This window comes from Schistocerca piceifrons, chromosome 4, assembly GCF_021461385.2.
Source record: "Schistocerca piceifrons isolate TAMUIC-IGC-003096 chromosome 4, iqSchPice1.1, whole genome shotgun sequence".
Lineage (NCBI taxonomy): Eukaryota > Metazoa > Arthropoda > Insecta > Orthoptera > Acrididae > Schistocerca > Schistocerca piceifrons.
Window position 1 is genome coordinate 292,291,491 of NC_060141.1, and position 23,100 is coordinate 292,314,590.

The following is a 23,100-nucleotide window of genomic DNA, read 5'->3' on the forward strand; positions in this document are numbered from 1 at the left end:
CTGTGTCATGCCTGGGCCTGTGCAGGATTCTGCCAAGATTGCCGCTCCTGTGCCTGTACAGGAAATCGCCATCCTTGCTGTGCCTTGGCACGGGTAGACTGCTGCTGAGAACACTGCATTCTTGCCTGCACAGGACATTGTCACCGCAGTGCACAACCACTCTACATGGTCGACTCTGCCATATCCGAGCAGAGCCACTTCACTGGCATCATACACTGTACGCCTCCACTGCAGCTCAGCACAATTACTTGCAGCCTGTCAAAACAAATAACTTTGCGCCATACAACCTTGCCCTACACACTGACACATTCATGCACGATGTTCACTGGCTTGTGACTACTCAATAGTGCTCACACCAAGTATATCTATTTGAGAAGAATATCCTAGTCATCTCAATGTTTTGTCTGCAGCTCGTGGTCGTGTGGTAGCGTTCTCGCTTCCCACGCCCGGGTTCCCGGGTTCGATTCCCGGCGGGGTCAGGGATTTTCTCTGCCTCGTGATGACTGGGTTTTGTGTGATGTCCTTAGGTTAGTTAGGTTTAAGTAGTTCTAAGTTCTAGGGGACTGAACCATTTGAACCACCTCAATGTTCTGCACAACAGTGAATCTTTTCTCTCTCCAATGACAACTGTTTCTGGAGTTTACGTCTCCTATTGCACGCATGAACATGATCTTTCCACTGACTCAGAATTCTGATGAGTGTTCTGCGAGGCTTTCACTGCTGCCTGTCCCACACTCACAACTCACATGCAAGTGGCCACAGTGCACCCAGAGATGACAGTGGCCATGTGTGTCTTCTTTCAGTGTGCCTATCGGCTGTTCAACACAACTATGTGATTAACAGCAATCTGTCCTGTTTCATATTGTTGCTAAACATCTTCAACAACTATAGAATAACTGAAGATCTGAAACAAAACCATTAAGCTAGGAGTTTGCAACCAACCAGAAACAAACTCTAGCAAGAAGTTTGCAACCAATGAGAAAAAAACTCTGATGTTACAAAAACTCAATGTTTATTACCAACATAACTAGAGAAGAAGTAAAAGCTATGAAGGAACTATTAAATAAGCACTCAACTGGCATTAATGGTAAACCTAGTCTGAACACAAATAACTGTTATAAAAGCTGAGTGAACCTCTAATACATATGTGTAATGGCATGCTCCAGAAAGGAATTTTTCCAGAAGTGCTTCAAACATAAAAAATCATACCCATTCACAAAGTGGAAGAGATGTAATTAGTATCTAATTATAGTTTTCCAAAGTATTAGAATGATAACAATGAAAATAATCAGTTTTTGACAGTATAATGTGACTGGACAGATAAAAAAATATGGCTGGAGGAGAATACAACACAAGGTTTAACTATGCAAGCTATTGGAAAAGGGGTACAGTTTGGAAAAGTCAGCCAGAACCCTGAGTCAGGGGAGACTTACCGGATGAGATGAGAAGGAAAAACTGATTTCGAGAAAGGATTTTTAAATAGATTTTGGTCAGACAAAAAGTGAATTTCTCAGTGCACCAAATTACACAGAAGGGTGTATTAGGGTGAAACAGTTTTGTACAAATCAAGTTAAAAAATTAGCTCAGCCAGATTGACAGCTTAAAAAGGAGATGGTACAGTGGGACCCAGTGTATGGAACAGATGATACAATATACCAGTTTTTGAAATATGTAGGTAAATTAAATAGGGTGAAATAGAACCACAATAGGCATTTTGAAAGAGATAGTAATCAAAATTGGCACAGTGAAGAGGTAACATAGCAATGACAATGGTAACAATTATCATTGGTAACAACAAATGGTAACAATTTTCATTTTGGAAAGTAACATAGTAATAGTTGCAACAACTATAAAAACCATGTACCTATTCCATGTAAAGAGCTATGTAGTCACAGTTTTTCATGGATTTGTGTGCAAACAATTTAATTGTGGTCACCTATTATTTTTGCTTATGCTGTCATACTTTTCTACATGTTGTAAATAAGTCATGATTTGTATTTTATTGTGTTCTTTCACGAGAAGTTCTAAGCTTCTTTTACAGTGTTATTTATCAATGTTTGGAGTAATGTTTTAACTAACTAATCACTTGAAAAACTGAAGCTGTAAGTACAAATCTCAGTCAGTTCCTGACCATTTTTCCATTTTTAATATAACTTTCTTTGTGGTACAGATGTGTTCAAATTATTAGACTAAATGATTATTGTTGATACTCTTAAGTTTCTGGTGTAAAAATAGGAGAGAAAAGTGTAATAATTGATTTGTTTTAATGGTTTGATCGATGCAATGAAATTTCACTTCCAAGCAACTCACAGATCACTGAATTTTTTACATTTGGTAACATTTGGCCTTTTTCTCTTCAAATTTTGTTGGTGTTAGTTGTCTGTGTACATGTGCTGAAACTTTGTTTACAGTAATGTTTAATGTTTCTGTGGTGTACTTCAGCTTGTTATTTATTCTGTCAACTTCTTGCTACATTAACAAGACATTATATGGCTTGTGAACTTGCATGGTTTTAGCTGTAGAAATACATTGTGGAGTATCCAAAGAAAGTGAGGTTATGGGGAAGACAAAAGATGTTTCACCTCAGAAAGTTTTGGCTGTGGTAGCACTTCTTGCTGAAAATCATTACACACAGCAGAAAATTGCTGTCAGAATGAGAATATTACAGAAAACTATAAGCAGAATCAAACTTTCAGTGCAGAAAGTTGGTGAATACAAGCCAGACAGGAAAGGAAAATATGGACATAAAAGAAAAATCAGTCTTAGAACAATGAGAAGACTTGCAATCACAGCAGCAATGATCCATAAACTTATTTCTACAGACATGAGGCATCAGCTGAAAGGTTTGAGTGTTGAAGTTTCACCTATAACAGTGGGCAGGAGGCTGTTTGAAAGTGGTTCAAAGGCATGCCGACCAAGGAAAAAACAGAAAATCACACCTGCCATGGAAACCAAAAGATTGCAGTGGGCTAAACAACTTCAGGAGTGGACAATTAGGACTATGCTAAGTATGTACAATGATATGGTAAATTAAGTCAGTCTGGTGCCTAAAGTTAGGAGTTCTTGCTTGAAATTATGATGTTTTATTGATACTGAAGACATGCACGTTTGAATTTTGAGACTGTTGAGGTCTCCTATGCTATTATTCCTAACTTTTCTAACTTTCAATTCTGTACACATGCTTCAGGTATGCTTCAGTGAGGAATCTGTATTTACTGTGATGGAAGAAAGCAGCCAGTATGATTGTTGGAGACATGGGGAACAGTTCAAAGCTGAGTGTGTGCAGCAATGTGTGAAGCATCCAACTTCTGTTACTGTCTGGAGTGTGATGTCCTTGAAAGATGCTGACAGATTACACCTTGTTGAAGGGACAATGAGGCAAGAACAGTCGAAAGAAATCCTTGAAAAGGAACATTTCCCCCAAATAAATGAGTGGTTTCCTAATAAAGATGCCATTTTTATGCATGATGGGGCACCTTGCCACAAAGCCAAAATTGTTGCCAAGTATGTGGAAGAAAAGCAACTGAAAGTGTTGTCCTGGCCTGAGAATAGACCTGACATGAACCCAATCGAAAATTTGTGGGCTATTGTGAAACAGAGGACAAGGAAATTTACAGTGACAACCAAAGAAGATCTCATGGAGAAACTAGAGGAAATCTGGTACCACAACAATGATATTAAAAGACCATGTGAAACGTTGATAAAAACTGTGCCACACAGGATAAAAATGTTGATTAAGAACAAAGGCACGCATAAAGAGTATTGAATGTACAAATATAATCTGTATGTGGATGTAAATGTGTAATAAATGGAAAGTTTTGGAAACAATGTCTTTAGTCTAATAATATTAACACTTTTGCATATAATGAATTAGTGCTTGTGTCATTTCCATGTTGTTTTTAGTCACGATATTTGTGTAAAAGGACTCTGGAATCTGAAAATAACTGTTATAGCATTACTGTCTAGAATTATTTGTCATCAAATGAAACTTTGCTATTTCTTGTGTTCTAGTTTTGGGAATGTATGTGGAAATCACCACAACATTTGTCACATAATAACTGCAATTTCTTGTGCTGCATATAATTTACTTGTGTTAACTATGACTGAGATTTTTTATGTTGTCCAACTGAATCAATGTACTTTATGTAGATGTGAAAGAAGAAATTAAATATGACAGTGACAAATAATTAATGGACAGTATTTTAAAGAAAATTTCAGTGTTGTTGACATATTTGGCACAACTTATGGTCATTTTTTTCCCTATGTAAGTAGCTAAATAGCTCAGTTTCCAGAAAAAAACATGTAAGAATGAGCTAGCTATTTCATCCTGTAATATAATTTAAAAGACCTGAAAACTAGTTTTTCATATGTTAGTGTATAATCCATTATGTGACATGAAAACTAATGAATGCAAAATGTTTGTAGTAATCACAGACTAAAGGACAAAATGAGTGATAAAATTAATGATCTTGCACATCAAATTAACGTAGAGGGTCTGCTGATTTCCACCACTGTTTGGTACTCACCATCCCTAGCTGGGTGTATCCATTCTTATTTTCTGGTGCACTCTATTCTAAGTCTTTCCAATCAGAGCTCCACTCCCACTGTGCTCTTCAGTTTTTGTTTTACTCTTTTCTATCCAGGGTCTATCCTAGTTGATGCTGCCACAACTCATGTGGATTAGTGGACAGTTCTACACTTAAAGCATCTGCCATTTCATGAAGAAAAAGATTCTAGCAACATAGGGAAATAAATAATTTTTGTTGTAACTTATTTTTATATGCTGAGGGTTCAATGTTCTGTATGAAAGTTAAATTTAGGAGTAAGAAGGTTCTGGTATCCCTTTGGGATGATAAAGTAGAGTCAACTGTGGAGTTTGGTAAAATGTGAGTTTGGTAAAATGTGGAGTTTGGTAAAATGTGGAGTTTGGTAAAATATGGAGTTTGGTAAAATGAATGAGATAGAAGGTTAATGATGGGCAACAGTAACAATATTGAAAAAAATGAAGTGGAGTTTGCTTCAGTGAAAATCAGTGATTATTGAGTACATGCAGAGAGGCTTGCAGCTGATGTTTATAGAGATAGTAATGCCCAAGAAGGGGTGTTTACTCCAATACAGAGGTGAACATTTACAATAAAGGTGTAGTGGTTTCTGTGTCATATGTTGTGGTCAAAATGGTAATGCATGAAAGAATGCTTGCTTTAAAGGAATAAGAGAGGTTTAAGTGGAGAAAAAGGTGTTGATGTTGTTATGACAGCTGAAGCTGTAAGCAATGAAATGTAGTTTAATGATGTAATTTCTGTTTCATGTGGTATGAATGTAAGTGTTGAGCAGGCACATTTGTCTTATTAAACCATGTAAAAGTGAGATAGCGAGAGAATTGGATTCTGGTAATTAGATAGAAGAAACAAATATAAATTTCCAAAGTGATGTGTGATGATGTAGTGTATTATGAAGGAGATTAAGATATTACTGAAGAATGTAAAAGACATTGTAAAATGTTGTTGGAAAAACATTTGATTTGTGTTCTAAGCAATTGGAGTAAGCTCCTAACTAAGTACATTAATTTTGTTCTGTGATCTAAAGTACAACAAAGAGCCAAAGAAACTGCTACACCTGCCTAACATTGTGCAGGGCCTCTGCGAGCATGCAGAAGTGCCATAACTTGATGTGGCATGTATTTGACTAATGTCTGAAGGAGTGCTGGAGGGAGTTGACACCATTATTCTGCAGGGCTTTCCATAACTCCATAAGAGTATGAGGGGGTGGATATCTCTTCTGAACAGCATGTTGCAAAGTATCCCAGATATGCTCAATAATGTTCATGTCAGGGGAGTTTGGTGGCCAGCGTAAACTCAGAAGAGTGTTCCTGGAGCTACTCTGCAGCAATTCTGGACCTGTGGGGTGTTGCATTGATCTTTTGGAATTCCCAAGTCCTTTGGAATGCACAATGGATGTGATCAGACAGTATGCTTATGTACGTGTCACCTGTCAGAGTCATGTGTCAGGGGTCCCATATAACTCCAGCTGCACACACCTAACACCATTACGTAGCCTCCACCAGCTTGAACAGACCCCTGCTGACATGGAGGATCCATGGATTCATGAGGTTGTCTCCATATCCATACACGTCCATCTGGTCTATACAATTTGAAACAAGACTCATCCAACCAGACACCATGTTTCTAGTCACCCATGGTCCAATGTCAGTCTTGACGAGCCCAGGCAGGGCATAAAGTTTTGTATCATGCAGTCATCATGGGTACATGAGTGGGCCTTCAGCCCCGATGATGTTTCGCTGAATGGTTTTCAGGCTGACCCTTGTTGATGGCCCAGCATTGAAATCTGCAGCAATATGTGAAAGGGTTGCACATCTGTCATGCTGAACGATTCCCTTCAATTGTCATTGGTCCAGTTCTTGCAGGCTCTTTTTGTGGCCTCAGTGATGTTGGAGATTTCATGTTTTGCTGGATTCCTGATATTCACAGTACACTCATGAAATGAAAGTCCCCACTTCACCACTAACCCAGAGATGTTGTATCCCATTGCTCACGTGCTGACTGCAACACCACATTCAGACTCACTTAAATCTTGATAACCTTATATTGTAACAGCAGTAACCAATCTAACAACTGTGCCAGACACTTTTTGTCTTACATAGGCATGCCTATACCAGTTTCTTTGCCACTTCAGTGTATTTTGCTGCATTTTTTTTAAAGCACTTCAAATAACTCAATGTGGACAAAGTTGTTTTATTTTGGTTGTAGGGTTCTTTCAGTCAATAATATTTCATTAATTGAAGAGAGATTTATAAATGTTGTTTTATGAAGGCATATAAAGAAATGTTTTGTGTAGTTGTTAGTTATAGACATTTGTTGATCACAACACTTTTAGGTATATTAAAATGCTTAGACGTTCTCATGAAATACACATTCTACTATCTTGCCACTAGGACACAATCAATGAACATAGCTTTAAGTCAAAGGACAGAGATATAAGTAGATATTTTTGTTATGTATACCTTCTTTTGTTTATATCATTTATGTTATATGACTTTGTAATTGTTTTGAAATTTTGTGAGAAGAGAACTATGTAGGGCAAAATTTTGCTCTTGCCCTCATTTGAATGAAGTAATGATATTAAGGTAGTCAAAACTGCTGTATATCAGGTAATGAAGAACTTAAGAATATTGATTTGTTATACTCGCAAATCTTTTTGGCATAACAAGATTTATTATTTCGAATCAAAACTTTTCTCACATTTTATGCTTTTAAAATTTTTGGAGGGTAATTGTAATAAAACTAGATATGGTTAGATAAAGGTAGTAACTGATATCGGATCATATGAACTGACCGATTCCCAAGTTGAAGACTCAAAACCCAGAAATCCACTACCATACAGCTGTACGACAATGTGTAAATGTCAACTTATATAAACACTTAATGTATGTATTCAACAACAGAAAATCCACCAGCGTTCTTACTATTTAACAAAATCAAACTGAACATCCTCTAGATCATTGTAAAAAGTTGCATTTCAGAATGCACTATGAGTGTGCAATTTAAAACAAGGAAGAAGAATAATAGATGAGAATTATGAAAACTGTTTATACAAATTATATCATTGCTACTTCTCCCTGCACACTAACTCACCATTCCAGGTGCTGTAAAAAAGTGACCAGCCACCCAAATTATTAATTTGCTTCAAAATTCATAAATCGACTTTGCACTACATGAGGGTAGTGACGGTCAGAAGTACTGAGAGTCACATCATGGAGTTCCTCCATGGAAAAGGTCCATGTTTTTTAGAAACACCGATCTAACAATGTAGAATAACGAAAAGAGAAGAATCTGATGACAGAAATCTGTCAGACAGGATGTTCTTGTAAAATGACCAATTTGTAATCTGAGTTGAAAATTGAGCTTGAGTTGTAGTCTGACCAATAAACCAGGTTGTGGCCAGTACATAGCCTGTTCTTCTTCATATTAAAAGTAACATTATGGGAAGAACAGCTGGAAGAAATGAGATTCTCTCTGGTATAAGATAAAAGAATACTTCAAGGTGGCAAAAACACAAAAGTTATCCTGTTGGTATGTTCTGTGATACTGTTATAGACACTGATGTTGAGGACTATAAACTTCTACTTACTGAACAAGAATTTTATCTCATTAATGCAATCCCTCTTGCATGGATGGAGTCTTCTCTTCAAAGTAGAAAATAGGGAGTCATATAGACAGATTTCATCAGAAGAATGAAACTGATCTCACAATGGGGTAATGTAACATGTGGTAATCAATATTAATCCCACTCTTGTACTAAAACTATACAAATGATCTTCCAGTTAGTTTAAAGGATGACTGAGGTACTATAAAGTTTGTAAAGAAGCAAAAATGACATGCTATCATTATCAATTGATATAAGAGGTGAAACAATCTGGTGAAACTTTCTGCATAAAATTCATTGGTTGTCCAACTGGATAACAAGTTTAACTGTTCTCAACAATTAAGGTAATGAGATGAAATCTTCATCAAGTGATATTTCAATAAGCATGACTGCATGATAGTTTGCTTATTTATGAGAGATGCACACCAGACAGCAACCAAATTGATGACATATACACATTCTTGAGAACAGGTGCCATATGTTAGCCCAGAGGATGGGCTGTGATTGGCTGGGGGCTGGAACTACCCTGCCATAGTGAAGCAAGTGGGCTGTCTACAAGTAAAGAGGCAGAAGTTAAAATCCTATAGCGGCATTTTGTGTTCTTCACATGTCATTATATTTTGTAAAAGAATAGAGAGATTCAGTAGGTGAAAACAGTGAATTAAAGACAAAGTTAGGATGTAATTTACGGTCATCAAGTTCTATAATACAATTAGCATTTCCAGAGCTGCAACTGATCAATGTTACTACCAAATTTCAATATTAACTATGTTAATAAAAAACTTCCTGTCAGATTAAAATTGTGTGTCAAACTGGTACATGAACCTGGGACCTTTTCCTTTCACAGACAAGTGCTGTACCAACTGAACTATCCAAGCATGACTTACGAGCCACCCTCACTGTTTCACTTTTGGCAGTACCTCATCTTCTACCTTCCAAACTTGACAGAAATTACCCTGCATACTCTGTCAACTAGCATTTCTGGGAGAAAGGATACTGAGGAGACATTGCATAGCAACAGCTGGAGGATTGTTTACACTCTGAAATGTAATGTATCGTGCTTCATAATGTCCTCACAGATTAAAACTGCAACAGACTGAGACTTGAACATGGGACCTATGCTTTTTGAGGACAAGTACTCTACTGAGTGAGCTATCCAAGCACAACTTGTGAGGTGGCCTCCCAATTTCAGTGCTGCCAGTACCTCATCTTCTAGCTTCCAAACCTCACAGAAGTAAGTTATCAAATATACCTTGGAAGACCAGCACTCCTGGAAGAAAAGATATTGTGGAGCTATTGTTTCCAGAATGAATTTTTTCTCTGCATTGGAATAAGCGTTGATGCAAAACATTCTATTTTAATAAAACTGATAAACCCTCAGTGATGTGTCAACAGATAGATCTCAGTGAGACCTGTCTATAAATATTTTCACTTGTTTGTTTAGCAAGTGAAAGACCATCACTAATTTTCATATTTGATTACTTTTGAGAAGCTGCATAGTTAACAGAGTGTAACACACAACATAATGCACTTGTGTTAAGACCTATCTATTAGAATAAATATGAATGCCTGAGTTTTTAAGTTTATTGAAAACAAGAGTAGATGACACCATATGTGTATAATTAATATTATCAACTATATGAGAGACAGAGGCTGTGAGCTGTGTTTACATGAAATGGACTGCATACCCTGGACCAACTGACTAAACAGTTGCCTGGAAATCACTATGTTTGGCTACTTGGGGACCATTTGCAACTATTCGTGGACTTAATGTTCCCAAAAAATAATGAGATGTTTATTAATGACTAGGTGGCATGTCACCAAAACACAGTTCTTCATGATTGGTTTGAAGAAAATTCTGGGCAAGTCAAGTGAATGATCTTGCCACACAGACTGCAGGACGTGTATTCCATTGAACACTTACGGAACATAATTGACAAATCAGTTCATGCACAAAATCCTGCACTGTCAACACTTCTGCAGTTATGGAGTGCTATAGTGGCAGCATGACTCAGTATTTTTGTAGGGGACTTCCAATGACTAGTTGAGTCCACACCTCATTGAGTTGCTGACTACACAAGACAAAAGGAGGTCCAACATCATATTAGGAAGTATCCCATGACTTTTGTCATCTCGGTGTATCTTCTCTCCTTAGTGAGTACTACTTTGGATATGTTATATGCTAATTTATTGATACTGATAATGAAATGGTGATATGGACCTTACCTCATCATTATAATCCAGTGGAGACTTTAGGTTACAATGCAGAACTGTCTCCATCAAACTTATAGTCTCATAACAATCTTTGTGGAGCCTAAGACGTTTTACAGGTTCTGGAATTTGCACATGCAGAATGGTCTGGTAAGCTGGTTCCTTTTTATTAGTAAAACCAAACAGTAGTTTCAGTTCACTGCTTGAACCAATTACAAAAGTTCCATTTACCCTAAAAAGAAAACTCAGATTACTAAAAATAATTAAAAGTGTCAATACATTAAAAACAAAAACAGATTGTGCTTTAGCATTAATTTAAATTATGCTATTACATTACATTAATAAATTTTATCTAAATTATTTCACATTAACAAGTTGTCTGTGCTTGCAAATAGGCACTGTAAACTTTGTCTAACAGCAAACTCAGTTGCCTGGTTAGGTAATGGGACACCATCACAACACTAACTTCTAAAAGTGCTTCAGTAGCCATATCATTTGGTCTCTCCTCCCAGCAACACTCCTCTGAAGTACTTATTTGGAATCTGTCCCTCCCCCAAAATACCCACGTTAAAATATCCACTAGTCCTCATTTTTAACAAAATCCTTTCCATTCTTTTCTTCTCTCACCAATTCCTCCCCCTCATCATTTTCTCTCTATTATTTACTTCGTAACTGTTTCATGACCTTACATTGGCCCCAACCCCCCCCCCCCCCCCCTCTTTCCACATTTTTCTTCACTCCCACTCAGTCAAATTTCTTGGGCGTGCTTCATTAAGTTATGTGATTTTTTCTATCATTAATCCTCATTTTACTGAGGTTTATCAGTTTCCCTTCCCATCCCCTCTCTACCTGAACTTCTAATTTTTCCCAAATCATCTGCTTGAACTGCTAATACACAGTCAGTGTTATTGCTACCACAGGACTGTGTGTATTTGTGTACAGTGACTTCATGAAGTTAGAAAAAGAGTAGAAGTAAAATTATTACTCTGAGCATGTATGTTTGCATGTCTGTGAGGTTGTGTGTGTAAATGTGTGAACTCTTACAAGAAAAACAGCAAGAGTTTTTTATCATGCATTTGTATGTGTCACACACTGATCCTCTGTAGGAAAGGAGTTGCCTTTCCCGTATTCTGCAAACTTGTCCATCCAGGAATTTCAGTTATTTTACAGCCTACAGCACTGTAGCACATAAAATGCCATCCCTGATGGCAATATCAAGATGACATACCTCATCTGAAAATCTCAGCTGAGATTAGTTAATCTTGTGAGTGTGTCTGTAACTCTGCATAATATCATCTCAAAATGTTACAGGATAGGCATTTTGGCAACAAATCTGATACATTATTCCAAAAATATCTTCACAATAAGGATCTAACAATGTATGCAGCATTATATCTACATCTACATGAATACTCTGTGAACCGCTGTGAAGTACATGGCAGTAGGTGTGTCCCATTGTACCAATTATTAGGGTTTTTTTCCCATTCCATTCACATATGGAGCATGGGAAGAAAATGATTATGCAAATGCCTGTGTGTGTGCTGTAATTAATTTAGTCTTATTCTCACGATCCCTGTGGGAATGATATATAGAAGTTTGCAGTTTATTTCAAGAGTCATCATTTATAGCAGGTTCTTGAAGCATTGTCAGTAGACTTTCTCAGGATAAGCTCCATCTGTCGTCAAGAGTCTGCCAGTTCAGTTCTCTCAGCATCTCTGAGCCACCCTCCTAGGGGTTCATGCTGTGCTTCATTCATGCTGTGCTTCTCTGTACATGTACAGTATCCCTGCTAGTCCTATTTGGTACAGCTCCCACGCACTTGGGTGGTACATAACTGCATCAGCTGCAAAAAGTCTGACACTACTAAAGTGGTCAAAATAAATCTTGCATTTTGTCAAAACTTTAATACTGAAGGTTGTAATGCAAAATGCATTATGATATCAACTCACTGGTTTGTTTTTAATGTAATTCTAATGAGAACAATCCATTTTTCTACCATGAGGGTGCAATATGCACAGTCTATAGCAATTGTGTCACCTGTAAACAAAACAGTACTTGTGCTGAGTGCATTGTGAGAGTTGTGAGGCTCCATATAGTCACACTAATTCTGCAGGGAATGAGACCAGCAGATGTAGAAGGGAATATCACTGTGAGTCAAAAGTGATGTCTCTGCAGTCTGGAACAAGTGTCTAGCAAAAGGATCAGCTGAGGATCATTGTAGAAGTAGCCAAAGAAGAAATCAACAGCTGTGCAGGACCAATATCTGCATACAACAGCAAACAGAAACTGCCAATACTTTGCTATATGTCCATGGTGGCAGCTTCAAACAGCTGCAGGAGTGCAGGTGACAACACAAACAATATGAAACATGCTCCACGAGCAGGTATTATGTGTAAAAACACTTCTCACGGCAGCTCCTCTAAATTGGATTTAGAGCAGGGCTTGTGTCACATGGGCATCAAACCACTCTTTGTGGACAAAGCACACTGGGACACAGTGTTCACATTTGATGAGATTCATATCAGTCTCCACCCAGAAAATACCGATATTCACATTTGGAGGCATCAATGACAAGGTGTACACCTGAAATGTATAATAGACCACCACGCTTATCAAGGTAGTTCAGTCATATTTTAGAGAGGAATCATGTGGCCGAAAGAATCTCTATGTGCCAGTACATGGGAAATTTACTGGTGTTTAGTATAGGAACAATATCATTGCATGCAATGTGGTCCCATTTGGTGAACATATTGAAGCAGGATTCATGCTGATGGAGGGCAATGCTTCTTCTCATCATCACAATCTTGTGAACACCCTCCCAGTGGAGCATAGAATCAGTCAGATGGAATGGCCTCCATATTCGCTGGATCTCAGTTGCATTGAGAATGCATCACCGAAGCTAAAATGAGTAGTTTACAATTGTCCTGCCCTACTAGTGACCTTACAGCACATCATAGAGGCCACTATAGGGGAATGGACAATATCCCATAGGCTTTGCTGGTTAATTTAGTAAGGAGTTAACCTAGTTTCAGCAGTGTCTTTGTATTTTTTTTGTGTTTATCAGCAGGAAATTTGTTCATCTTCTTTATTTCTGTTTTCTTACGACTGTCACTGACAGAACAAAATCAGTTTTGATTCCTATTATGTCCAGTATTGCCAATAAAACAATATTAAGTGTTTATTTTGACCACTGCATTAATACTGACCATAAGATTACTGATATACAATGTGAACAGCAAAGGACCTAACATACTTCCCTCGGGTACACATAAAGTAATTTCTACATCTATCAATGAATCTCCATCAAACATAACATGCTGCATCCTCCTATCAAGAAATCCTCAGTCCAGTCACATATTTCATCTGATAACCCATATGGTTGTACTTTTGATAATAAGTGTAGATATGGTGCACTGTGAGACACATTAATAACCTGTCTTTCAGAATTTTGCACCAAGCTCCTTGTTACCATATATAAGAGTTACAAGTGAAATCATGCTTTGCAAACAGCCTTAAAGACAAAGAAAGACAGTGCAATGAAACTACACAAGAGCCAATAACATTACAAATACAAAGGTTCTCACACTTTCTCTGGACAAAAATCTAGGAAAAATGTGTAAATTCCTACTGAGAATTTGTTTCCGAATCACTGGGTTCGCAATGCATCTACATCCACAGCCTGTGGAGTACCAACAGTGAACAATTGGTGAAGAATAATTATTCCAAATCCATACATACTCAGGTTGGTTTAAGTATTTCAGCAATTTCATCAAGAGTTACTCCCATATTTGCTTTGTTTCCACTGAAGCAATACCTTAAAATGTGTGCAAGTAATTCAACTTTTATAACGATGTCCAACACATTAATAATTTCTTCCAAGTTTGAATACTTCTGTGTAAGTGACATAAGAGAAAATAGAAAAGTATTTTAGGTATGATCTGTTATGAAATTTGTTATTAGACATCATACAACAGTTATTATTTAGTCAGTAAGCAAATAATGCAAGTTGTGTAAAAAATGTTAGTCTCTGTGGGAGTGAGAAAGAGAGTTGCTGGCACTGGGCTACTCATTGGTTGTTGAGCTTCACATCAGGCCTCATAATTCTGAAGTGACAAGATACTACCTATTTAAATTATTAAGACAAGACAACAAATGTTATATGCAGTTAATGTAGATAAATATCAGCATGTAACTGCTGTGACAGGAGTACCTGAGAATACCAAAGTGGCAGAAGCTCCACTGGATTTTTAAAATCTTTGAACCTAAATCAAATACCATATACTAATTTTATTTTCAAAAACTTGTTTCTGTTTGTGTAAATGTGAAATGGAAAGCAAAAAAGGACCTTTTGGTGGGGAGGTAAATTTTCAATACAAGCAAAAAAGGTTCATTTTTTGTGTATTGTAAGAACTTACTTCATTCTGGACATGCCCATGTTGATCTGAAAGTTGTTTGAATCCAACAGGAGTCAATAATATCTTTGAAAGCTATTGATGTCAGTCTGCTGAAAAATGATCACTTGTCATTATGGGGGAATAGCAATGGCATGACAAGAGGCCCCTTTCTTAAATCTCACAGCCACATATGTAATGCTTCACAAAACTGTATCTGCTTAATTTTATAGGCATTTTAGGGAGCTCAGAGCAGCTTTGTATAAAACAGAAAGTCTTGTGAATACATTTCTGCCAAACTAGAGAAGTGGTCCCTTTCTGTGCAAGAGGTACAAATGCTTACAGATATTACCAATTTGCAGTTGGCAGCCCTAAATTGGCAGCTAACAGCTGACATTATTGTCACAGCAAAAACCTACACTCTACAATACATATTAACTCTGCTGTTACTGCTAGAAAAGACAAAGGTGAATATTAATGATAGGCTAAATATCCAGATGAATAGTAATGCTAACAAAGTACCTCACATAACTAAATACATACACTTTAAGTTCATTGTTAGCTACAGAGTTAGTGTACATTGCCAAATAGACACTGATGGAAATGAATTTGCATGCCATATGTTTCATGGAGAAACTGGACCTGTTTGATTTTCAAGTGCAGTAATTTATTTATTTATTTATTCATCCATGGAACAATAAATATTGTATGGATGTCGTCAGTTGACAACACATGAGCACACATTTACATTTACAATGAAACGGGTTTCTCATATTTTGTGTAGTTTTTATAACTAGTCATACACACATTTATAATAACATAATATTTTGGCGATAATGTCATATGTTGCTAATAATCTACATCTATGTTAAATATTCTTTTACAGTATAACAACTTTTACTTACCAGAAAGGTTTTAAGCTTTTGTCTGAAAGTGAGGGGCTCATTTATTTCTTTAATTTCTTGTGGTAATTTGTTATACAGTTTTATCCCATTATAAAATATACTTTTTTGCGTCTTTGCCTAGTTCTTTCTATCTAGATGGAGGTGGTGACAAGCTCTTGTTTCAGGTCATGTATTAGGCTGTTTGTGTTGTACATGTTGAGATTTTTCTTAATGAACATTATGTTCTGAAAGATATACTCACAAGAAACAGTTAGAATTCCTAGCTTTCTAAATAATTCTAGACAGTGGGCCCTGTTGTTGCTGTTTGTTATTATCCTCATGGCTCTTTTTTGTACTTTGAACACAGTTTGTATGTTACTGGCACTTGTTCCCCAAAACATGATCCCATAGCTGAGGACTGAGTGTAGATATCCGTAATATTTTATTTTAAAACAGGTATTATTGCATATCGGTGCAAGGATTCTAAGAGCATAGCATGCTGTGGATAATTTCTTTGCCAAAATGTTGACATGGTTTGTCCATTTCAGTTGGCTGTCTACATTCATCCCTAAGAATTTGGTACTTGTTACACATTCTAATTCATTATTATTAACTTTTTTTCTTTACATTTAGGGTTACTTTATTTTTTAATGACCAGTTGTGGACATCATTGAGAGCCTCGTTTGCTCTTTCTGACAGTTGTGTTGAATTTTCACCTGTTATTACTATGTTGCTGTCATCAGCAAAAAGTATTTTTTCTCCATGTCTGATACTTTGTGGGAAGTCATTAATGTATACAAGAAACAATATTGGGACTAATACACTTCCCTAATACACTTGCTATTTCTAGCAGGAAAGACAAGGCAATCAAAATATTACATTTTACAAACAGCAGGATCTATTGCACAAAGAAATAAAAAGACATTCTACATTCTGAAGTAAAACCAGAATGAGAACCTGAACCAGAACCTGACAGTGACAGTGACAGTGACAGTAAAAATCCTGAGGAAGAACTTGGCTAGCCAGATATTCTAGAACCAAAGATGATGAAGCAAAACTCTGTGAAAAATCTAAAATCCCTTTCAACACAAGTATTTTATATTGGTCATTTTAAAATATGTCATGTGAGGAATATATATTTTTAGAACTTTTGTGAATTCACAATTTTAGATGGTTTTGGGTTATAAATAGATTCAAAATCAAAATTTGGGGTAAAAGATGCCATAACACAAAGTAAAAATACCAATAATTTGCCAAAAAAGTGGAGATATGCAAATTTCTCTTGATCTGGGACAAGTTTATTTGTATTTAAATATTTGTTCACTATAATGTGGTGTAAGTCTGAATGGGTTAATCACTTTATTGTGTAATGTTAACTTAAAAAAAAAAAAATGTAACGTGCTGTAAGTCTGAATGGGTTAATCACTTTATTGTGTAATGTTAACTTTAAAAAAATCTGAACCATTTGACAAAGGTCATTTTAAGGGTAATATACAAGCAGAATTTGTTTCTTAAATGTGTAAAATTAAACAAGAGCAATAAAAGAAATTTAAAAATTCTTTATCACAAAACACCTATTTTCCATCACTAATATTCAGCTTCTTAGAGTTCATTCAGGTAAATTTATTTTATTCTTTTTATTTTTTATTTTGTAAGTGTTCAGAATTCAATGCTGAACCTCAAAATACAAAATTTTCTACTAGAGGTCCCTTGTCAATTTCCATCTCACAAATGATGATTGAATGGAACTCTTAACAAGAGCATATATGGATTTTCACTGATGTAGAACCTGCCAGATTAGAGTCACAGAAGCATAAATAGAATATAAGTACTGCTCACTAGATTATCAAACAGTTAACTGCAGTTTATGAGTGTGATGATGGTATTAAACCAACAGTCCACAAGCAGGTAGTGATTTGATAATTTGTATAATTTTTTTCAATTTGTTTTGTTGCTGTTTATCACTGTAAATTTCTCCATTAGGTGGAGAGTATCTCAGCTGATACTCTTTACTTTAAAACTGATTAACTTAGATTTATGAAAATTGTCTTCATTTCCTTTTGCTTCTCATAAAATAGTCACGACATTTATGGACGTGTTACATTTAAATTTGCTCTTTAGTGTGCACTAATGTTTCACAGTTTCTCACATCTGTAACAAGTATATTTGGATCTTGCACCACACATACCTTGAGACATAGGTGTCACTTGATGCCTTGCTGCAAGACAAATGCTGGAGATGAAGGCAGCAAATGGGCTGCTACCTTTAAAATTATTATGTTTTGTTTGTACATCTAATAGTCTATGTTTCACAAAAGAACATTTAATTTTATCACTTCACAAAGTTTCCAGAACAGTAACAATAATTTACATTCCAGAGGCATACTTATTAATAAGCTGCACACATATCAATTTTTTCAGCATTATCACTATGAGCTATCAAGTCATGTGCTGACTTACCAGAGTTCAAGAAATGATTTTCAAGAGATCACCATTTGCATTAAACCTTATTGTCAACAAAGCTTTTTGTAATAGAATGTGACTAACCTAATTTTCCACTCAAAAGTTCAAGTTAGGAATTCCTCAAATTGTGTACAGTTTCCTTGACTCTAAGTGACTGTCTGAAATTCACTGGATTATTTATGTGTTACATTTCCTGTAATTTTTGTGAGGTTCCCCCACTGAAGCCTTCTTCCATCCACTGAATTAAAAGTCCCCATGTTTTCAGCTGTGTTAAGTGATTAAAATTACGTGAGACTTTGGCCAAGCAGTCCCTAGTCAATGTCAAGTGGTATGACTACCAGTGGGCTGCTGGTATGTCCCTTACATAACTTGTTGTTATGGCCAGTCTTATATCTGACAAACAGTGCACAGTGTAGAACAAAGCAGGAAGGAACATTAGATGTTTTATCACATATGCTACACAAGAAATCTGCTTTAGCTGAGCATGCTATAGAAAATGGTCACTGGATAAAATTTGATGAAACATATGACAAGGCTTGCATTAATGGCTTCTATAACTTTGTAATTAAAGAATCCAGTGAAATAAAAATTACCGAAAATACTCTAGATAGAGATGGTGGCCTGTAGCGCTGCCTGTCATGGAATCCAGCAATCATGCAGTTGATGTAGGCACACCAAACACCAAATCAAGATATGCCCTTATACGGTGGTACTGCAAGCACCAGTGGTGCTACAGCCAGATGTTATGTCCCATAGTGCTTGGAGCCATTTGATTTGAACAGGGGTGCTTGCAGGTCTACATCTCAGTAGGGGCAAAACATTTCCCACATAAAATTGCTTTAGGAATTTTGTGAATACTGTTAACTGCTCATTATTTTCTCCTATTAGTTTTAGTATCCAGCAATACCATAAACATAAACACACTAACCATATATATACAGTAAAACATGTTTTCACAATCCTGGATTTTACTTTTCCCTGGCATTTACATCATTTACAGTTGGTTCCATTGTAAACTCTGTTCTCTCAATTAATCATTTCCATCTCATTAAAATTCCTTATGAATAACATTTCCCATACTTTGCATTTTTGATCAACTACCCCAAGTTCAACATCAATTTCCAGTCATTTTATGTGAAAACTACAAATTTATTTTAATTTATTTTTCCTCTTAAAGGCAAGTCATATAACACACAAAAACAACTGATTTCAGATTATCATAATTAGTTTGTACTAATTTCTCAAGATTCTCTTTAAAGAGTTCTTCTACATTCTTAGTTTTGTCTGTCATAACACTCTCAATTACATCTTTATGCCATTCAGAATTCATAAACATTTTTGCAGATTCATGAAAGTTTTTAAAATAGACACTTTATGAATATACCATGATGAGTGTCATGGGCTGTGTGTTGTGAGCAAAGCCACACACAACTTACAAAGGACACTTTTAACTGTTTAAGTATATACAAACCATGTATATAATGGTAACCAGTCCACTCAAAACGTTATCAATATGCCATCTACATCAGTCCTAAAATCATAACAGTTTATAGTTATCTTGATACCTATTACTATTAGCACTGCTACAACAGCATATACTACTACTACAATAACAAACAATAGAAGTATTGGTATTATAAAAAACTCCTATTACTGTTGCCACCACCTTTATTTTTCTGCAGCATACACACTGAGGTGACAAAACTCATGGGATAGTGATATGGATATATATAGGTGGTATGTTGTACACAAGGCATAAAAGAGCAGTGCATTGGCAGAGCTGTCATTTGCATTCAGATGATTCATGAGAAAAGGATTCCGACATGATTATGAGAATTAACAAACTATGATAGCGCAATGGTAGTTGCACCTAGATGCATGAGACATTTCATTTTAGTAGCCATCAGGGAATTCAATATTCCAAGATCCAATGTGTCAAGTGTGTCACAAGAATAACAAATTTCAGGCCTTACCTCTCACCAACAGAAACACAGTGGCCAACAACCTAACTTAACGACTGAGAGCAGCAGCATTTGAATAGAGTTGTCAGTGCTACCAGACAAGCGTCATCGTCATTGGCTCATACTCTTATCTGAGTTTTCATTTCCCTCCTGAGATTTCCTTTGTCATGGTTCAGGTGTGGAAATGTCTTTGATGGCTTAGTAGTCAAATCCTAGCATGGAACATGTGACCACAAAAATTACAAATAATGGAAGGTGGGGGACGAGGCTGGGCCTGGAGGAGTTTGCATCTCTGGCGTTTGTCGTTCTCCAGTCTTTGGCATTTCCACTCAAAGTTCTGAAGAACATTTGAGGTAGTTGAGTGCCAGTGACTGCAGTCTTCTGCCATGGTGGACCAGTTACTTGGATCAATGTTCAAGATTTTTAGATTTTTCTTATACTGATCCTTATGGTGTTTCAGAGGGCACCTCACTTTAATGTCAAGGATTTGACATGTAAATCTGTCTTCTCTCATCTGCTGGACATGCCCTCCCCTTCTTAGGTGGTGCCCAATAATGAGAGCTTCTATACAATTCATTTTTGCTTTCTCATGAACAGTGGTATTCAATATAGTCATCCCGTTTCATGTTCATGATGTGTCTTAGCTTCTGTTGGTTGAACCGTTCTAATTTCTTCAGATCATGGCAGTATAATGTCCAGGCTTTGCAACCACAGAGCAGCACTGAGATGACAACAGCTTTATACACTGTCAATTTGGTGTATAGTGTTAGGTCTTTTTTCAGGAAGACTCGTTTTCTGAGATGAAAAATTCTACATGGGCAGCACTTATTCTGTTCTCCAAGTCTTTTTCAGATGAGCAATTAGGTGACAGTATACTTCTTAGATAAAGGAAATGGTCCACTTGTTCCAAGGGTGTATCCAGAAACGGAAATGCTAAATTCAGAAAGGGAAGAGCCAGGAGCTGGCTGTGCAAGCACCTTTGTCTTTTAAGTATTGATGGAAAGACCAAATCATTTGTATGCCAGACAAGCAACACTGTGGGAAATTACCCCAGAAATGAATGCTGAATATATGACCAACATATCCATTGGGACAGAAAGGCAGAATCTGGCATTCATGGGCTATGGTAGCAGGTGACCGAGTGAGTGCCTTCGCCAACAGTATGAGACAGTGGGCAGTGCCTCTCTTGGGCTTGCAAACATTTAAGTTGGACCATAGATGACTAGAAAATCATACCCTTGTTGGATGAGTCCCAATTTCAGTAGGTAAGAGCTGATCATAGAGGTAGAGTGTGACACAGATCCCACGAAGCCATGGACCATGTTGTCAATAATTCACTGTGCAAGCTAGTGGTGAGTGCATAATGGTAAGAATTGTGTTTTCATGGAATGGACAGGGTCCTCTGGTCCAAATGAACTGATCATTGACTGGAAACAGTTACATTCAGCTACTTGGAAACGATTTGCAGCCATTCATGGGTTTTGTGTACACAAACAATGATGGAATTTTTATAGATGACAATGTATTATGCCACTGAGCCACAATTGTTTGCTGTTGGTTGGAAGAACATTCTAGACAATTCAAGTAAATATTTGGTCACCGAGATTGCCTAAATAGAATCTCATCAAACAACTATGGGACATAAATGAGAGGTCAGTTTGTGCACAACATTCTACACCACAACACTTTCACAATTATTGGCAGATATAGAGGTAGCATGACTCAGTATTTGTGCAAGGGACTTCCAACAACTTTTGGGCCAGGCAAAATCATGTCCAACACAATATCAGGAAGTATCCCATGACTTTTGTCATCTCAGTGTAATATGGCTACAACCATTGAAAATTATGTTACTAATACTAACACTTAAAATACAGTTACATATGAGAATCTTAGGGTCACTGGCTCCTGGATAACAGTTAAATAGCATAGTGCCTTGTGTAGCATTTCTATTTCCCTTTACTGTAGTCAGAGATGGACACACACACACACACACACACACACACACACACACACACACACACACACACACACACAAATATACTACTAACAGAATGCATCTAGTTTCTCTCTACAATACATGCCAGTTTGGAGCTCCATTGGGTCCAGAAATATTCTGCTGCTTCCACATAACATGTCAATGTGTCATGTGCAGCATTTATATTTCTCTGAATCCCCCAGCCTTGCTAGGTACATTAGTGGTCATCTCCCTTCACTATTCCATTACTCGACCAAGCACTTGTAGTGCTGTTGGGCTTCATTCCCACTCCATAGAGTTATACAGGGTGATTATGTAAGAGGCAGTCAAATGAAAACTGAACAGCTGCCACAACATTCAAAGAAATCACCACAAACATTAAGACATTTATCCCAGCGGGAGACAAGGTATGTATTTAAGGGGCTGAACAATAGTACACAGGTGGCACCAAGGGTTTTACCACACTAGAGCAGGTGTTTGCCATTTTATTCCTGGGGATGTTAGTGCTGCAGCATCCCATGGTCATGCCTTAGGAGACAGTGAAACAAGAGGGCTGAAAAAGCATAAACACCCAAGTCTGCTTCAGGTCACATTCAGTTTTCATTGCATGATTTTGAACAGTCCCTAATGAATCCACACAGTATATCAGAGCAGAAATTGTGGTTGTACTGCACTAAAATTGGGTCAAATTACATTCAGAGATGTTGCAGTACCATGGTGATCTAGAATAAGGTTGAATCATCCATTGGGTGTCAACACTGTTGACAGTTGTCAAGAACATCATCATATTGATCATTGCACTACAAACTTTTGTTTTTGACCAAAAAATGTGTGGAAATCAATAACCCAAGGAAAGGGGTGGTTTTATTGATGCCTTGTATAACACCTCATGATGGATTTTCCTGTAATATCTGAGTGGCAGTGTGTCTGAAATTTTTTTCTCATGCAACAGTGCCAAGCTGTTGCTGCTGAGCAGTTGCTCTCCTAATCAGCATCTCACACGAGCAACCAGTTGTATCTTTTATTGATATCGTTCACACCTTAGGTACT

At 36.9% G+C, this 23,100-nt stretch overlaps 1 protein-coding gene across 1 annotated transcript in view; it reads right to left on the reverse strand.

Moving 5' to 3' along the window:
- The window catches only part of LOC124795477 (integrin alpha-4-like), a 554,156-nt gene that overhangs the window by 139,889 nt on the left and 391,167 nt on the right, over nucleotides 1-23,100 (reverse strand). The window contains exon 16 of the mRNA XM_047259514.1: nucleotides 10,390-10,606. Coding sequence (XP_047115470.1) covers nucleotides 10,390-10,606 — 217 coding nt within the window. The remainder of the gene's footprint in view (nucleotides 1-10,389; nucleotides 10,607-23,100) is intronic.